At 34.1% G+C, this 14,449-nt stretch overlaps 1 protein-coding gene across 5 annotated transcripts in view; it reads left to right on the forward strand.

The window, feature by feature from the left end:
* The window catches only part of LOC149771125 (polyamine-transporting ATPase 13A2-like), a 59,709-nt gene that overhangs the window by 20,594 nt on the left and 24,666 nt on the right, over positions 1–14,449 (forward strand). For all 5 annotated transcript variants that reach the window (XM_089948828.1, XM_089948832.1, XM_089948831.1 and 2 more), the window contains 4 exons: positions 2,755–2,864; positions 7,784–7,880; positions 9,432–9,504; positions 12,364–12,514. In XM_089948828.1, the coding sequence (XP_089804954.1) occupies positions 2,755–2,864; positions 7,784–7,880; positions 9,432–9,504; positions 12,364–12,514 (431 nt within the window). The remainder of the gene's footprint in view (positions 1–2,754; positions 2,865–7,783; positions 7,881–9,431; positions 9,505–12,363; positions 12,515–14,449) is intronic.

The raw sequence follows: 14,449 nt of genomic DNA on the forward strand, positions 1-14,449 counted from the left end.
TTAAAAGAGAATTATGGTATTGTGAATTAAATTGCAAATAATCTAAAATGTTCTATCACAAGTCCCAGAAATATAGAATGTTTTGAATGAATTCCAATAAGCTTGAATGTCCCACAATGATATGATCCAGAATGACTATGAATGAGTCCTCAGTAATCCCAAAGTAATGTTTAACCAAAATGGCAATGAGCACTTTGCAATTACAATTAATACTTCCTCAAATTATATTGGAACACAACTAAAAATGATTCCACAGACAGAACTTCAAACAGGAATGAATAATTGTTTACCTAGTCCTTTACAAACAGTCACCTGACCTCACTCATATAAATTTGAGAATATTCTTGAAAAGGTGACTGCTGCAAAAGATTAGCATCAAATCACTTTCGTTATTTGCTATTTATAGCTACTGTATTTGACCCATTTCCAAGAAAACAGACTGGTTTCTTCAAAAGTGAACTTTGTCTAACAGATTAATTTATTGATATGCTAGTTAGTTAATGAACCAGTCTATAATTTTAAAGAAAATGGTGCCAGGTGTTAAGTGAAATACTTTACGGTGTGAGTTGTGGATGTTATGTGTTGGGAAACATTAGAGCAGATTGATCTTTTCAAGCTTCAAAAAATGTCAGATCAGAAAAATAGACATTTCAACACCACATTACAAACTTTAAAAGAAGAATATGAGAGTAATGTAATACAGCACACTGAGCACCTCACCATGATCATTGCAGGATTCCAGTTCACAATCATTCAGCCAAAGTTAAACATGTTGACTAGTTGAAGTGAGTGCTGAATATATTTTTTCAGTATATTTTGTGTTTGTATTCTGGTTCAAATCCATATGGATTTTGCCCTTTGTGACAAGAATTTTGACCAGTTGCAGAACTAGGTTAGTAGTAAAAATGTATCTTTTTATACGTGCTGTAATTCTGGTATGTAATATATAGATTACATTTTCATGCCCAAATTATGCTTTTTTCCACTTATAATAGCAGTAATTACGCTTGCACCTCTCGGGATTGGCATGTGTGCTGTAGCCAATATTGCAAATGTTAGGGTTCCCACTATGTGAGTCAGCCTTAAAGTACATAATTGTACCCACCTTTGAGGGTGGCTTTTGTTCTGGAAGGAAATTGGGTTTAAATGCTGTGAATGACAGTTAATGGGGTCAAGATTACTATCACCCAGGTGAAGAAAATTTCTACTTTACAACTTGCGTTCTATGCCTATTACATTTTAAGCTAAGCAAATTCTTGTGAAAGACATTTATTGTAATGTGGTTATCAAAATATATGGGGAGTTTAAGAAACAATGGATATCATTTATCTAAATTCAAATGAGTTTGATATTCACTTTGGGAATTAAAGACTATTATGTAAATATATGTACTTATGTTATATATCAGTGATATTCATTATTCATTTTATAATAATGCACATTTTTAAAACATTTTATAAAGCTAAAGCATGCTTACCCCAATGCTATAAAAAAACTTAGGGGTATATCACTGCTGTCCAGCATTAGCATGCTTTGCTAGCGTACACATACAGAAATACTAGAAAAAGGGGTAGGTGTATAATGCAACATACCATACTCTTGTTTTCATTGGTTGGTAAGACACTTTTTAAAAAGCCATTTTTGTGACCAAGAGATGTTTGAACATAATTTGGCAACAAAGGTGTATGTTTATCCTCAAATTTCAATCTCTCCATCTGTCTGTCTCTGTGACAAAGCTTGTCATTGCATTTTCCCCTACTTTGCTGGGAATTTTATTTAAATTTGTAGGCTAGATACTTTGAATTCACTATTCTTCATGGATTTCAGCTTTTCTGCGTACCACAAATTTAAAGACACAGAGAATAATGAATATTCTTTGGAAACAATAGGACCCTTTTCTCCATCAACAAATATAAGTACCAATTCAAGTCTTTTTAGCAAAAGCACCAAAATTTATGCTCATGAAAATAAATTAATTCACAAGAAGTAGTTGGTACAGTTGTGCCTTAACATTTTGCCATTTTTCTCCGCTAGCACATTTTTTGGTTGAAAATTATTGAAAAATTCTCAGTAAAGAGGGTATTTTGAGAATTCATATCATCACTTCTCCTACACTGGTTGGAACCTTTTTTTTTTGTTGAACTTCATAGGCTACATATGTGTTTTGGGTAGATGCACAATAAGATATCATTTTTTACCTCTGGCCTATTTTATTGTAAACTTTTTAAAAACTTGACAGAAAAGGGTATTTTGAGAATGCAGCTAGTCATCACTTCTACCACCCCATTTTTATGTTTGTATTGAAAGTTCATAAGTATGCTGTTTGGTTAGTGAAGATGCGCAGTAAGGTTTTACTTCTCTTCCTGTGGCCCATTTTGGGGGAAATTTCTTGAATAATTGTTCCAACAAAAAAATCAGGAGATAAACTCGGTTATTTCGTATTGATGCAACCCTGTGCAGTGTTACTGGGGGACATTACAAATGCCTAGGAAACATTCTAATCTTTCATTGGGAGAGGGCATTAAATGTTTTTCACCTATAAGAAAAACATGTTCAAAATACATGCCTGATTTTGGATTTATATGTACATTTACTTGGAATGGTGACAGTTTTTACACTATGATGACTTTCTTAAGTCTTTTATTCATTCCCCTTCTAAAAACATGTGACAAAGAATTGTGCAAAATCATGTATTTTGGTTCATTTTTTGTTCCAGAAACACTACAGCATGATATTTTCATTTTTATCTTGTAGGCCTTAAAGGCAGCCCATGCAGGAATTTCTCTTTCGGAAGCAGAGGCATCAGTGGCTGCTCCATTCACTTCCCACATGAACAACATCGAGTGTGTTGTCGCTGTAATGAGGTACAGTACTTGTGTGTGTACATGTTGGTGTATACATGGTAGGCAAGACCAAGCAGAGTATTTCTCATCTATGTTGCATAGAAATATAGTGGATTTATCACCCCGTCTTTACTTGTTTCTGTCTGGTTATCTTGTATCACTTGTCACAGTTCAGCTCATTGATACCATAGGATGATTAAAGCACTTTAATGACATAATAATGTTCAGCACAGCTTCCGTGCTATAATGGTCATGTCCATATGCCCTGGAACAATATTGTTTAATGTGATAACTTTAGGGTGTTATTTGGCCTTGTGGGATGTAAATCCACAATATGTTATATAGTATAGTGTCCATTTTCTTTTACCATCTATAATTTGTATTACTAATAATAGTTCAAAAAGACGTTATGGTCTTACCTAAAGCAGTAACAAAGTATAGATCCACTTTTCAGGTCAGTTTTACACATGGGTTGGGGACCTGAGTGATTTGACCAGATAGTAGATATCTCCTGTCGATATTGTTCCGTTGATGGTAATACTTAAAATAAAGTCGAAAATGCTTTTAGTATAAAATCATCACTCTAATTCATCCAGTGTTTCAGATCTTAATTTAAATTTTCTAGTGATGTCAAGAAAAGAAAATTTACAAAAATATTATAAATATTATTTAGAGCAGGATGTTTAGGTTATAATTAAAGGCCATGCATAGCATTCTAGACTGAATATTGTTACCTGTTACAGCTATTTACAATCAGCGAAACTAAGAATAGATATCTTTATGTAGCATGGTAGGTTATGACCCCTTAGCTTTTGACCTTATCACAAGACCTTCATCAGAGGAATGGCTTCTGGACTGGAGTTCAGTGATCAGCAAAGTGTTGACCATGTGATAAAACCCTTCTGTACAATGGCAGAAGTGCCAGTTTGGTCTCTGTTCTTAGTTTCATGAATAGCGTCATCTCATGAATTATGCTCTTCCATCTGATCTTTTGTAAATTAGTATCAATTCACAATCGCAGGGGCCGTGAATTTCACACACAGTGTGGTGATTGTTTTCATACAAACACTATACTAGAGATGTTTGTAAAGTATGTCATACCCTGTGGTGATGGTGAGGAAGGATCTTGCTGATAAGAAATCCAATGATGTAATGAAAATATATGTCAAAATCAGGAATCCTTTGCAATAGGAATGGCTTGAGAAGCAAGTTGATAGTTACATTAATGTAGTATTGACTGATTTTTCGGATAAGTTATGGACCATGCTGAGAGAGTAAGTAGGGTCTCTATACTAATGATAGCTTATAGTGTGATACTAGAGTCTGTATTCAAGAAACTGACAACATAAACCTGGCCCTGTAGTTGTTGGAATCAGTTTATTTCAGTAGTGAATATGGGAATGTATCGAAGGAAAAAAAATATCTTTATTACTTTGCATTCCATTAATACAGTAGATATCAAACTTTTTGTATTTGAGATTATATTGAATATTGAATATTCATTAATATCTACATATTTTTGTGTCCATTTGTTGTAATCTATGGAAGAAGAATTGTATTGAAAACAATGGGGTAAAGGCACTTTATTTGGTAGTGAGGTGGGGATTCCATCCCCCACCCCTACCACCCACATAATATGCACACACACCTGACCTGCTTTCAGTATTTTTAAATAATTTTTATGCTCACGACATTACTGTACATTTTTAATTAAGTTTTCTTGATAGGCATTATAAATCCACAAAACTGATTTTCACATGTAAATGTTTATGTTACCAAGGCAAAGCCTATTTTCAGGAGCTAATATTTTAGCTATTGAAAATAGGTCTTTCTAAAACATGGTGGATTTCAACAGTGTATTTAATTCCTACATGGTCTACTTCAGAACAGATACAATACTATTTGCACTTATTTGGGATATTATTTATTGCCAACTATAGTACATATGTGAAGATGATATTTGTCAGCCACAGACAGTGATAATTAATAGTAGGTCAGGATAATAAAACTTGCTTCAAATTAAAATACCACTGCATTAGATTGAGCTGAAATTATTTTAGAGGGTCAGTCTGCCTTAAAAGTGACATTTGCAGCACAAACACAGTGCAAATGGAAGTCCTGAAAAGGTTGCATGTCACGGTCATGGAAACCAGCTAAAAGAAATTTATTTCTAATGAATAAAGTAAGTTTTACTTTGCATACTTTTGCATCTGGCTTGTTCTGTAGGAGTGAAAGAAACTATATATTTGGGGTTAAGAGGTTATTGTTACTGGGACTGGCCATTTCAAAATCATTTCCTGGCAATAACATGAGGTATGTGTATTTGCCTTTGCCACATTTTGTAGGTGGATCTTTATATTAAAAATAAAGAAACCTGTTGATGTGGGATCAAGGATTAAAATCATTGTGACTTGTGCTAGCAACATGATTTCCTCATTATATCTTGACTTCTGCTTAAACTACCTTCATCAAGCATTGCAGATGGGTTGTCCAGTACTGTATGAAGAGGCCTGTAGATCTGAGTGGTGGTCAAAGGTCAGTTTTACTTTGAAAGTGAAATAGGTTTTGTGCAAAATAGGTTAAATCCAACTAAAAATATCATCAGTTAAGACTATTGTCCTGAATGACACCAAGAAGTGCAGTAATCAGCTCAGTAATCAGTTTGCACAAAAATGTCATGGTCTCTGATATCTTTCAATTGGAAATAAGATTTTACACAATAACTTCAGTTCTGCTGATTTACCATCAAGATTAAAAGATAGAAGGTCACCATGACCCTAAACAAAACGTGTGGTATGGTCCAGTTGAGGCACTCATGTTTGCAGTTATTGGTAGATTTAACAGCGATTTTAACCCATTATTGGTTACATCATGCTGAGGAAATGTGAGCTGAATGCTGATCTATGCTGGTAAAAGTGCATATACAATCCATGATCTTTAAATTATGAGTCAGACACTGTACCATCAGAACTACCTCAGCTCCGTTAAACACTTGTGAGAGTTGAATTTTTGGTTTAAAGATGCTTTATTTGCCAAAACTATAAACAAATGCCTACAAATTCTTCCAGCATATATTAAGCAATAATGCTACATTGATAAAGATGTGCTTAGATACATGTTTCTCACAATGGCATTTGGAAATAATCTCTCTCTACCACTTGAATCTACCCCCACCTCCCTGAAAGATTAATAATTGTGTCTTTCCTATACCAGAGACACAAAGGAAAGAAACTCTTCTAAGGTAGTTCCCCTTCCTAGCACAAGGTAGCTATCCATATACCAGATGTCCAGTTAAAGCTTTCACTGCCATATGAGAAACATTGTCTCATTACAGCCTTCAGGTATTAATCATCTAGCGATTTGGATGGAAAGCTGGTATATTATTGTCAGTTGAGGCTGCTGCAAAATATTGGCCATTTTGTGTTTGAATTCTCATTAATTTTGCATATTTTTCAAAGATTGTAAACCGCACTTGTGGTCACTCATGGACACATAGATATTTGCTGTTCATGATGCTTGCAAGCACTTGTTCATTTACTTGCTTGTTTATTTTAATAATGAGCATGGTTATTGACATATTTGACACTTTGGGGTTGTTATTTTCCATTATTGTGTCATTTGTTTTGTCATTTTGGTTGTACAAAGGCAACTAGATGTTCTGAATGCAAAATGTTTAAGGACATTGAGGACATTTATGATATATGCCTCACCTGCTCCAATTGTTCGTCATCTTCACCTTGCAATGTTTGCTCAAGGTGGTCAGAACGAATGGAGTCATTCGTATTGCAGAAAACTTGAAAGGATGGAGATGTGTGAAGTCTAGGTCAATGGACAATGACTTGTTATGTCTCTGTTCTAAAACTTCATCTGCATACTGGGGATACTATGATGTCCAACCTACCTATCATCCCACCATGTGACCATCTAGCAGTAGAAGACTGGCATGCATTGGAGCATCCATGCCACACCTACCCTGATGCAGCTTGAGTCGCATAAGAGGAGACCTGTACTAAAGATGATGGATGATGACAAAGTTGCCATCTTTGGATAAGATTCAATCCCTCCAGTCATCTTTTTGAAATGCACTTCAAGCACTACTGAGCACTGTCAGTGCATCTTCTGGTAAAAGCCAGGAAACACATCATAACCCTTCAAACCCTGGCAGTTAGGCTTAGGTAGGTCATGCAGAAAGTTTGAATGCAACATTTCAGTTGAAGATATCATTGAAGCTGTTGGCTTGCATACATGGTCAACCTTCTCAAGGTGCTGTCCACAAGATCTAGCATCAGAGAGAGGGAGATTTGAATCTGGTGGCTGTGGACCAGATGACCTCCAGAGCTTTTGTTTAATTCGCCTGAATTTTCTCTGTTAAACTGTGTTATTTGTTTCTCATTACCAGTGTATTGACATCACATTACGTCACATAATTTTTAATTGTGTTGTCATGTTAGAGGAGCGATTGTGCTCATGGTGGAGGTTGGATACTCTCTACTTCTCATTACCTCCTATTACATATTCTCTAATATTAATGTGATTGAGGAATGTATTCCACAGGGAAAATAAATCTTACAGTCAGTGATATTCCCTGAAACTACATACCCAACCATGATGCTATCAAACCCTCCCACACTGCCAGCAAATATGACCATCTATGTTGATGTTTCACTTCAGTTTAAACTGGATAACATCTGGAAATTGGTGGTCACCTTTGTGGTGGAAAGGGGATGTAATTTGTAGGGTTTTTTTCCTTGGTATATATATATATATATATATATATATATATATATATATATATATATATATATATATATATATATATATATATTACTGGAAGGCTGAATTTGAGAGGTAGTGGAGTGGAGTTGTTTTCGTAACATTAATTTGATCAGGTAAGAACTCTTGGAGAAAATTAATTTACTATAAATGTACTCTCGTTCCAGAGAAGGCCGTGCTGCCCTTGTGACATCATTTGGATGCTTCAAGTACATGGCACTCTATAGCTTTATACAGTTCTCATCAGTGCTTATTCTGTATACAGTAAGTGCTACTTTCTTTGCATCCACACACAGAGAGAGAGAGAGAGAGAGAGAGAGAGAGTGCAGTTGTGGGCTCTAGGATTAAAGAAACAAGATAAGTTGTACTGTGTGGGACAATTATAAAAAACAAAACTTGTTGGCTTAAAACTGGATTACAGTGTAGTCATTCAGAGTAAATAGAATAAATCAAAACTTAAGGGTGTTATATTGAAACAGTTTCTATTTCTTAGTGTATTTTCCTTAAGTAATTCATGAGAACAAATTCTTCATATTCCCCAAAAGTAATAAATTTAATTCATAAACCCTCACTTAGTTTAGCAGATGATGTATGGGATTCATTTTGTCCCAAAACATCTGCATCTGCCATGTTTTCATTGTCCAAAGACTCTACTTGTTTTAATACATACTTGTTTTAATACAAACTGTTTGAAGCTGAAAATGTTAATGGCATCTGAGATTTGTTTTTGTGGTTGTATGGGTTTCCAAGACAGTCAAAATGGAAGTTGAAATCTCCAAGAATAATCAGGCTGCCACCTATTGAATTTCCAAATTCCAGAGATTAGGAAACTGATCCGAAGAGAGATTCCATTAGTTTATTTTTTGGACTAGGTGTCCATATGACTGTACCATACCTATCAGAAAGCATGCTTCCATGATTATTCCGAATCTCCTGAATATAGACAAACTGCATTCAGTAGAAATTTTTGTATGCATTTTCAGGTGCATATTAAGATTAAACTACTGGTAATTAGATTTTCATACTTTTAGCAAGTTTTTCTTTTTTGACTTGCCATATATACTCACAAGTCAAGTTTAACTTCAACCTGCACAGACCCAGACCTGCCAGTGCATCATGCTGATTTTTTTGATTTTTTTGGCTGAAGTAATCATTAGAACATACAACGTAGACCCTGATCTGTCAGAGCATTCTGCGACAGCAGATCAGGGACCATGTGTGTTTGTAGTTAGACTCGACTTATAAGGAAGAAAATATAGTTGACATATTTAGTCTACAGATGTCTGAGGGGGATATTTATTTTACAAACGCAAATTTAGTTTTGGATATTTCATAAGTATACAACTGAAATGGGTATTTTACCATTGAAATGGTAATAATGCAAGATGAATGCAATGGAATGCAGAATAAATGCATATGAAATAATGCATGCATATTTTAAGAAAATGGAGAATGCATATGAAAAATTCAGAATGTAGAACAATGAATGGTGAAACAAAATTAAATGTAAAAGCAATAGTTATCTCCCTTTAACACTCTAAAACAGAACATTTGGCTATAGCAAATGCATTTCCAAATAGACAAAAATGAAAATAAAATTGTGGATAGAGTGACAAATGTAAAATCTAAATGCATATCTGAGACCATCACTGAAAAATGACAAGAAGAGAGATAAAATGCAGACATGACTGTATTGCAAACAAAATGTGGAATGCTGATAAAATGCAAACTTAATTTAGATTTGGTCCAAGTGACCCATTTTTTAGAGTATGTATAATTCATTTTCATTTAAATGATTTTGTCTTCTCTTTTCAGTTTGGAGTTGATTTAGCAGATATGCAATTCCTTTATATTGATCTAGTCATCACCACAACTGTAGCAATTCTCAGTGAGTAATGTTCATCGACACCTGCCTATAGAATGCTGTCTTAAAATTGCTGTGTACTTTATTTTGGGGAAATTTATAATGCTGGACCTACTTGTGCAATGATCTTGAGTCCGCCATCCTGTGTCCATATACATTTAGCAGATGTTTATCACTACTCCTTATAAATTCCTTTGAGAAAAGTCATGAAATTTTTCAGTTTCATCCTGAGGTTTTCAGTCTGCCTCCAGTCCTATATGTATCATACTCCATCTTATCTCTTTGAAAGTATTAACCTGGTAAAGTTACACTTTAGCTGAGGATTGTTGAATCCTTTCATACCTTACAAAATTCAGACTAAGTCTTGTTCTGTCAGTGCAGACTTTTAATAATTTGGAAAAATAAAGTCATCAACAGCAAGTGAGATGTTAAAAAAATGCCGATCAGCCATCAAATATTTCCCCCATTACTAAAAAATATATATATAAATTTCACAACTTCTCGGAAACCAGTCAACAGAACTTGACGAAATCGGACAAAGAATATCCAGGCATAAAGGACTTTAAAATTTATACCAATGGTTTTGATCCACTATTAAATTTGGATAGGGTTTACTAAAAATAAGTAGAAAAACTTTAAAAGATTTATGAGAAACATCTTATCTAAATTTTCCAGAAACATTTTCTGACATCAGAGCCTTCAGATTTATACAAATGAAGTCAGCTTGTGATTAAATATGGCTACCATTACTAAAAGTTTAAAAAATCCTTTGAAATATTTGTTAAATATTCCGCCTCAGATGCAGGAGGTCATGGGTTTGAACCCTGGCAGAGTCATACCAAAGACTTATGAAAATGTTACTAACAGCTGCCTCGCTCGGCACTCAGCATTAAGAGGTTAGTGTTAGGACTGGTCAGTCTGATGTCAGGATAATATGACTTGGTGGGACGTCATGCTACATGCCCACAACATGATGCCCCAGTGCTAGACATTACTATAAACTGCCACACTGCAGACATCGTAGCGATATGACTGAAAAATTGTTAAAGCTACACTAAAAATCCAAATCACACCCACACACTTATAAAAAATCTCTGAAGAAAATTTGACCACAGTTTGACAAAAGTTACCTTGGTATGAAGGGCTTTTCTACAAATGATTCCAATCTGCCATTAAATATGGTTGAAGCTACTAAAAACAGAAAATGAAAGATCCTTCACTTGAAAAATATGAATTGGAACACGCTGTTGTCTGTTGTTTTTTTTTTACCCTGTAGCTATTCATAGACTGTCAGTTAATTAAAATTGTAACTGATTTTCAGTATTTTTAATTTTAGTTAACCCATACAAATTATAGGGAGCTATTTTCATTGCTTGAGTTACCTAAGTGCTCTCATCCAATCCCAACCATTCTTTATTCCAAGGTTTCTAGGCAAGAATACTGAGTGGGTTCTATAGCAATACCCTTTGGGGAGGGGATGATGCTGCAAGCTTTGTACATATATGTACATTAGTTATACCTTCGTGATTAAGTTGTTTCGTTTACCTCGGGTTATTTACACACTAACTACCGTCATAACTGGAGTCATACAATTTAATGACAGATGCACTGGCATGTTTTAAATTTTGTGTTTTAAGTTTATTTCTCAAACTCTGTTCATGACAAAATCATCAAACTAGGTGATTCTGTGCATCTCTGTTAGTACTACATCCTTACTATGTCACCGTGGCCTACATTTCACATTTAACTGGCTTAGATTAATTTTGTGATAGATCTCGTAGGCATATAAATTGTTTGTGTCATATATATATATATATATATATATATATATATATATATATATATATATATATATATATATATAGTTATATTTAGATAACTTGGTGAGGGAATGCAACATGAAGTATACTACATGCACATCACAAAAGTAGGTCACTGACACGTGTTTCATGCTTCAGTAATTGGTCCAAGTTTTTTTTTAAAGTTTGTTTCTGAAACTCAGTTTATGGTTTAATCATTAAATGCAATAATTCTATGTATCTCTTTTCGTACCATGGAGTTAAAACAAAAGAAGGCCTTGTCGGCATTTCACATTCTGCAGGCTTAGGTTATGTTTTTGAATTATCTCATTTTTCTAGTTAAAAAATTAAAATTTAATTTGTAAAAAATTAATAACCATTTTGTGGAATAGATCCTGTTTAGAAAAAGGAGAACCTCACACGTTAAGGACTCCAAAATATCTACTTGATATGCCTCTCTCTTACTAGCACACATTTGTACATTAGAGACCCCCAAATTTATAATTTGATTACCAGTTCTGACACCAGGTTTGTTTTTTACTCCATCTGACCCCTAGTTCTGACACCAAGGGGATTTATGCCTCAATCTTGTGCCCCTAAGGAAAACTAAAAACAAAAGAAGCTCATCACAACCTAGATGTATTTGTTAAAAAAGCAATCTTTTGAAAGGTGAAACTCGGTACAGCAGTTGCCTGTGTGCACCGGTCAGTTTTGCTTTTTCCCATGAGTGGCTGCTAGTGACCGATTTGACTGTATTTTCATTAATTTAAGTGTTAGTATTTGCCTAGTAGATTTATACCTTTGTTTGCTTCATACCTCCCTTAAAGGAAAAAGCACTAAATAGTTCATGCTTGTCTTTAAAGTATGTTAAAAGTCTTCAGTATAACGTTGAAGTAGCTTATTTTATAGAATAATGTGTATTATGCACATATCATATGTATACGATGTTTTTCTTTGGTTATCATTGACCAGGCTTTTTTTTGTCTTAGCGAATGGTTGATGCAGCAGATTGAAAGCCATTCAGTATCCAGATTTTCAGTCAATAAAATTCATATTAGAAATTATTGTGTACTGTATATTTCAGTGGGCTACACAAAATCCTACCACAAACTAGTGGCTCGGCGACCAGAAGGCAGTCTGGTCAAGCTGTCCAATTTGTTGTCTATCCTTATACAGGTGGTCCTGGCAGTAGTGATTCTGGTGGCTGCACTGATATTTCTTAGATCTCAGATTTGGTAAGTACAGTGTTCAGTGAACTGCTGTATTATTTCAAATTAGAATGTGAACTACTTATTATTTAAAATGAGAATGTGTTAGCATCAAAACATAAAGTATGTCACCTACTCATCGAGTGCTGAAAGGAAGAAAGTTTTAGACACAGGCCCAGAGCTGGTGACTATAACAAAAAATCACAAGCCCTAATTCAAATTCCACAAGCCCAGACTACAGTTAAATGCCTCTTTCCAGTACAGGTGGTAACACATTATCAGCACAAATCAACTATGCATAAAACAAGTGTGTTCTTTTTATTGTGTACAAACATTGGCCATAGCTTGAGGAAAACAGTTATATTTCAAAGGCAAACACGATGTTTCGAAGCTTTTTCCAACTGTCTTTGATCATTACAATATTCTTACATGTTCAGTTTTCAGTCAATAAAACATAGAAAATAGGCTGTTGTGTACATTTAATTTGCATTGTTTGTTAAGTATTTGTTTAAAAAAAATTTTATTTCATTATATGCTAATTGCAATGTAACAGTGTATTTGGACTTAACCTTATCCAAAATCAAATGTATCTTCTACTTTGACCTGAATTTTGTATTCTTCTATTTTATTCTGCACATAACTAATACATAGCTAAAATATTCTCTCAGTGTTTGGGTTTAATGTCAGGATCATTGTTAATAGAAGTAAATATGTTTATTTGGGTATGGGTCTTACGTTTTTGGAATTCCCCTACAATTTACCTGGTGTACCTGACATTGTCCAGGTTATATATTATCATTTTAGTAACAGACTTTCTAATTATAGCTGACATTTTATTTTGTAAACATTAAGAACTTTCTGGAAGGTTTTTTTCCATTAGGTAATGGGTTTTGTTTATTAGAAAATGTTATTTTGTGACCTGTGGTCAGGTAGAAGACTATATAATCTTGTTATTTCATACATTGGATCTAGCAGAATCAATTTGTATCATTGTTATGTCCTGAAGTTCATTTGGTTTGGAATTTATTTCTTCAAATTGTTCAAATAATGAATTTTATATGGAAATACAGAGTGCCCATTAAAAAATAATATTCTTGGACAGAGACATTCACTGGATTTATAGTGAATTCAGACCTGGAATTATATTACTGTGTTTCAACAAAAGACTCTTGGTACAACAACACAATACAGGCTACCACAGGCACATCATCACCTTCAGCAGTGGACTTCTTTTTTGGTTTCTACTAAAGTTTATTCAAAACTTTAAATTATTTGGACTTGTGTCTGAAATTCTATAATTATTTTGGGATTTAATTTAATTCTCAATACTGTAAGTTCCTTTTTGCATTTTGACTTTTGTATTCTAGGGAAATAAATTATTTGTTGAATTTTACAAAGCTTCTTGCTTTTCACTCTTTTCTGTTACTTTCTTTAAGAGCATAGACACCTAAAAATGCGAATAAACCTACACAAAAATACCCATACTTGGCAGCACATGAAATCCATGTTCAAATAAAGCTTACATTACAAAAGTGTACACATTAAAACTGGTCAGAACCAGTCCAGTCATGTAAAAATGTTAATTGTTTACAGTTATGTGATGAATTGAATTTGGGACATTATGCCTATTGCTGCTTGTTATTCAGCTCATTAATTAAATTTGCTATGCAGTGGGATCTTGTGTGTGATCCGCTACACATGGTATAAAGTCTTCCTTTGAATGTTTGGTATATTTGATGATCTGATTAGCAATATGATGGTTATTAAACAAGTTTAAGTATCGTGTGAGTATCGATATGCGCTCTGTATAATATTGTTATGATTTGTATTTTGGTTGTAATTGGGTTCTTTTTTACTTCTGTGGAGTATGGTATGAAGACAGTGTTACAATACAAGATACCAGACTAATAATTAATTGTCAAGACCATGACTTGCTTAGGGTATGCTGAACTATATGGCACC

The sequence above is a fragment of the Sinohyriopsis cumingii genome, unplaced genomic scaffold (genome assembly GCF_028554795.1).
Source record: "Sinohyriopsis cumingii isolate HCF-2022 unplaced genomic scaffold, ASM2855479v2 utg002115l, whole genome shotgun sequence".
Taxonomy (NCBI): Eukaryota; Metazoa; Mollusca; class Bivalvia; order Unionida; family Unionidae; genus Sinohyriopsis; species Sinohyriopsis cumingii.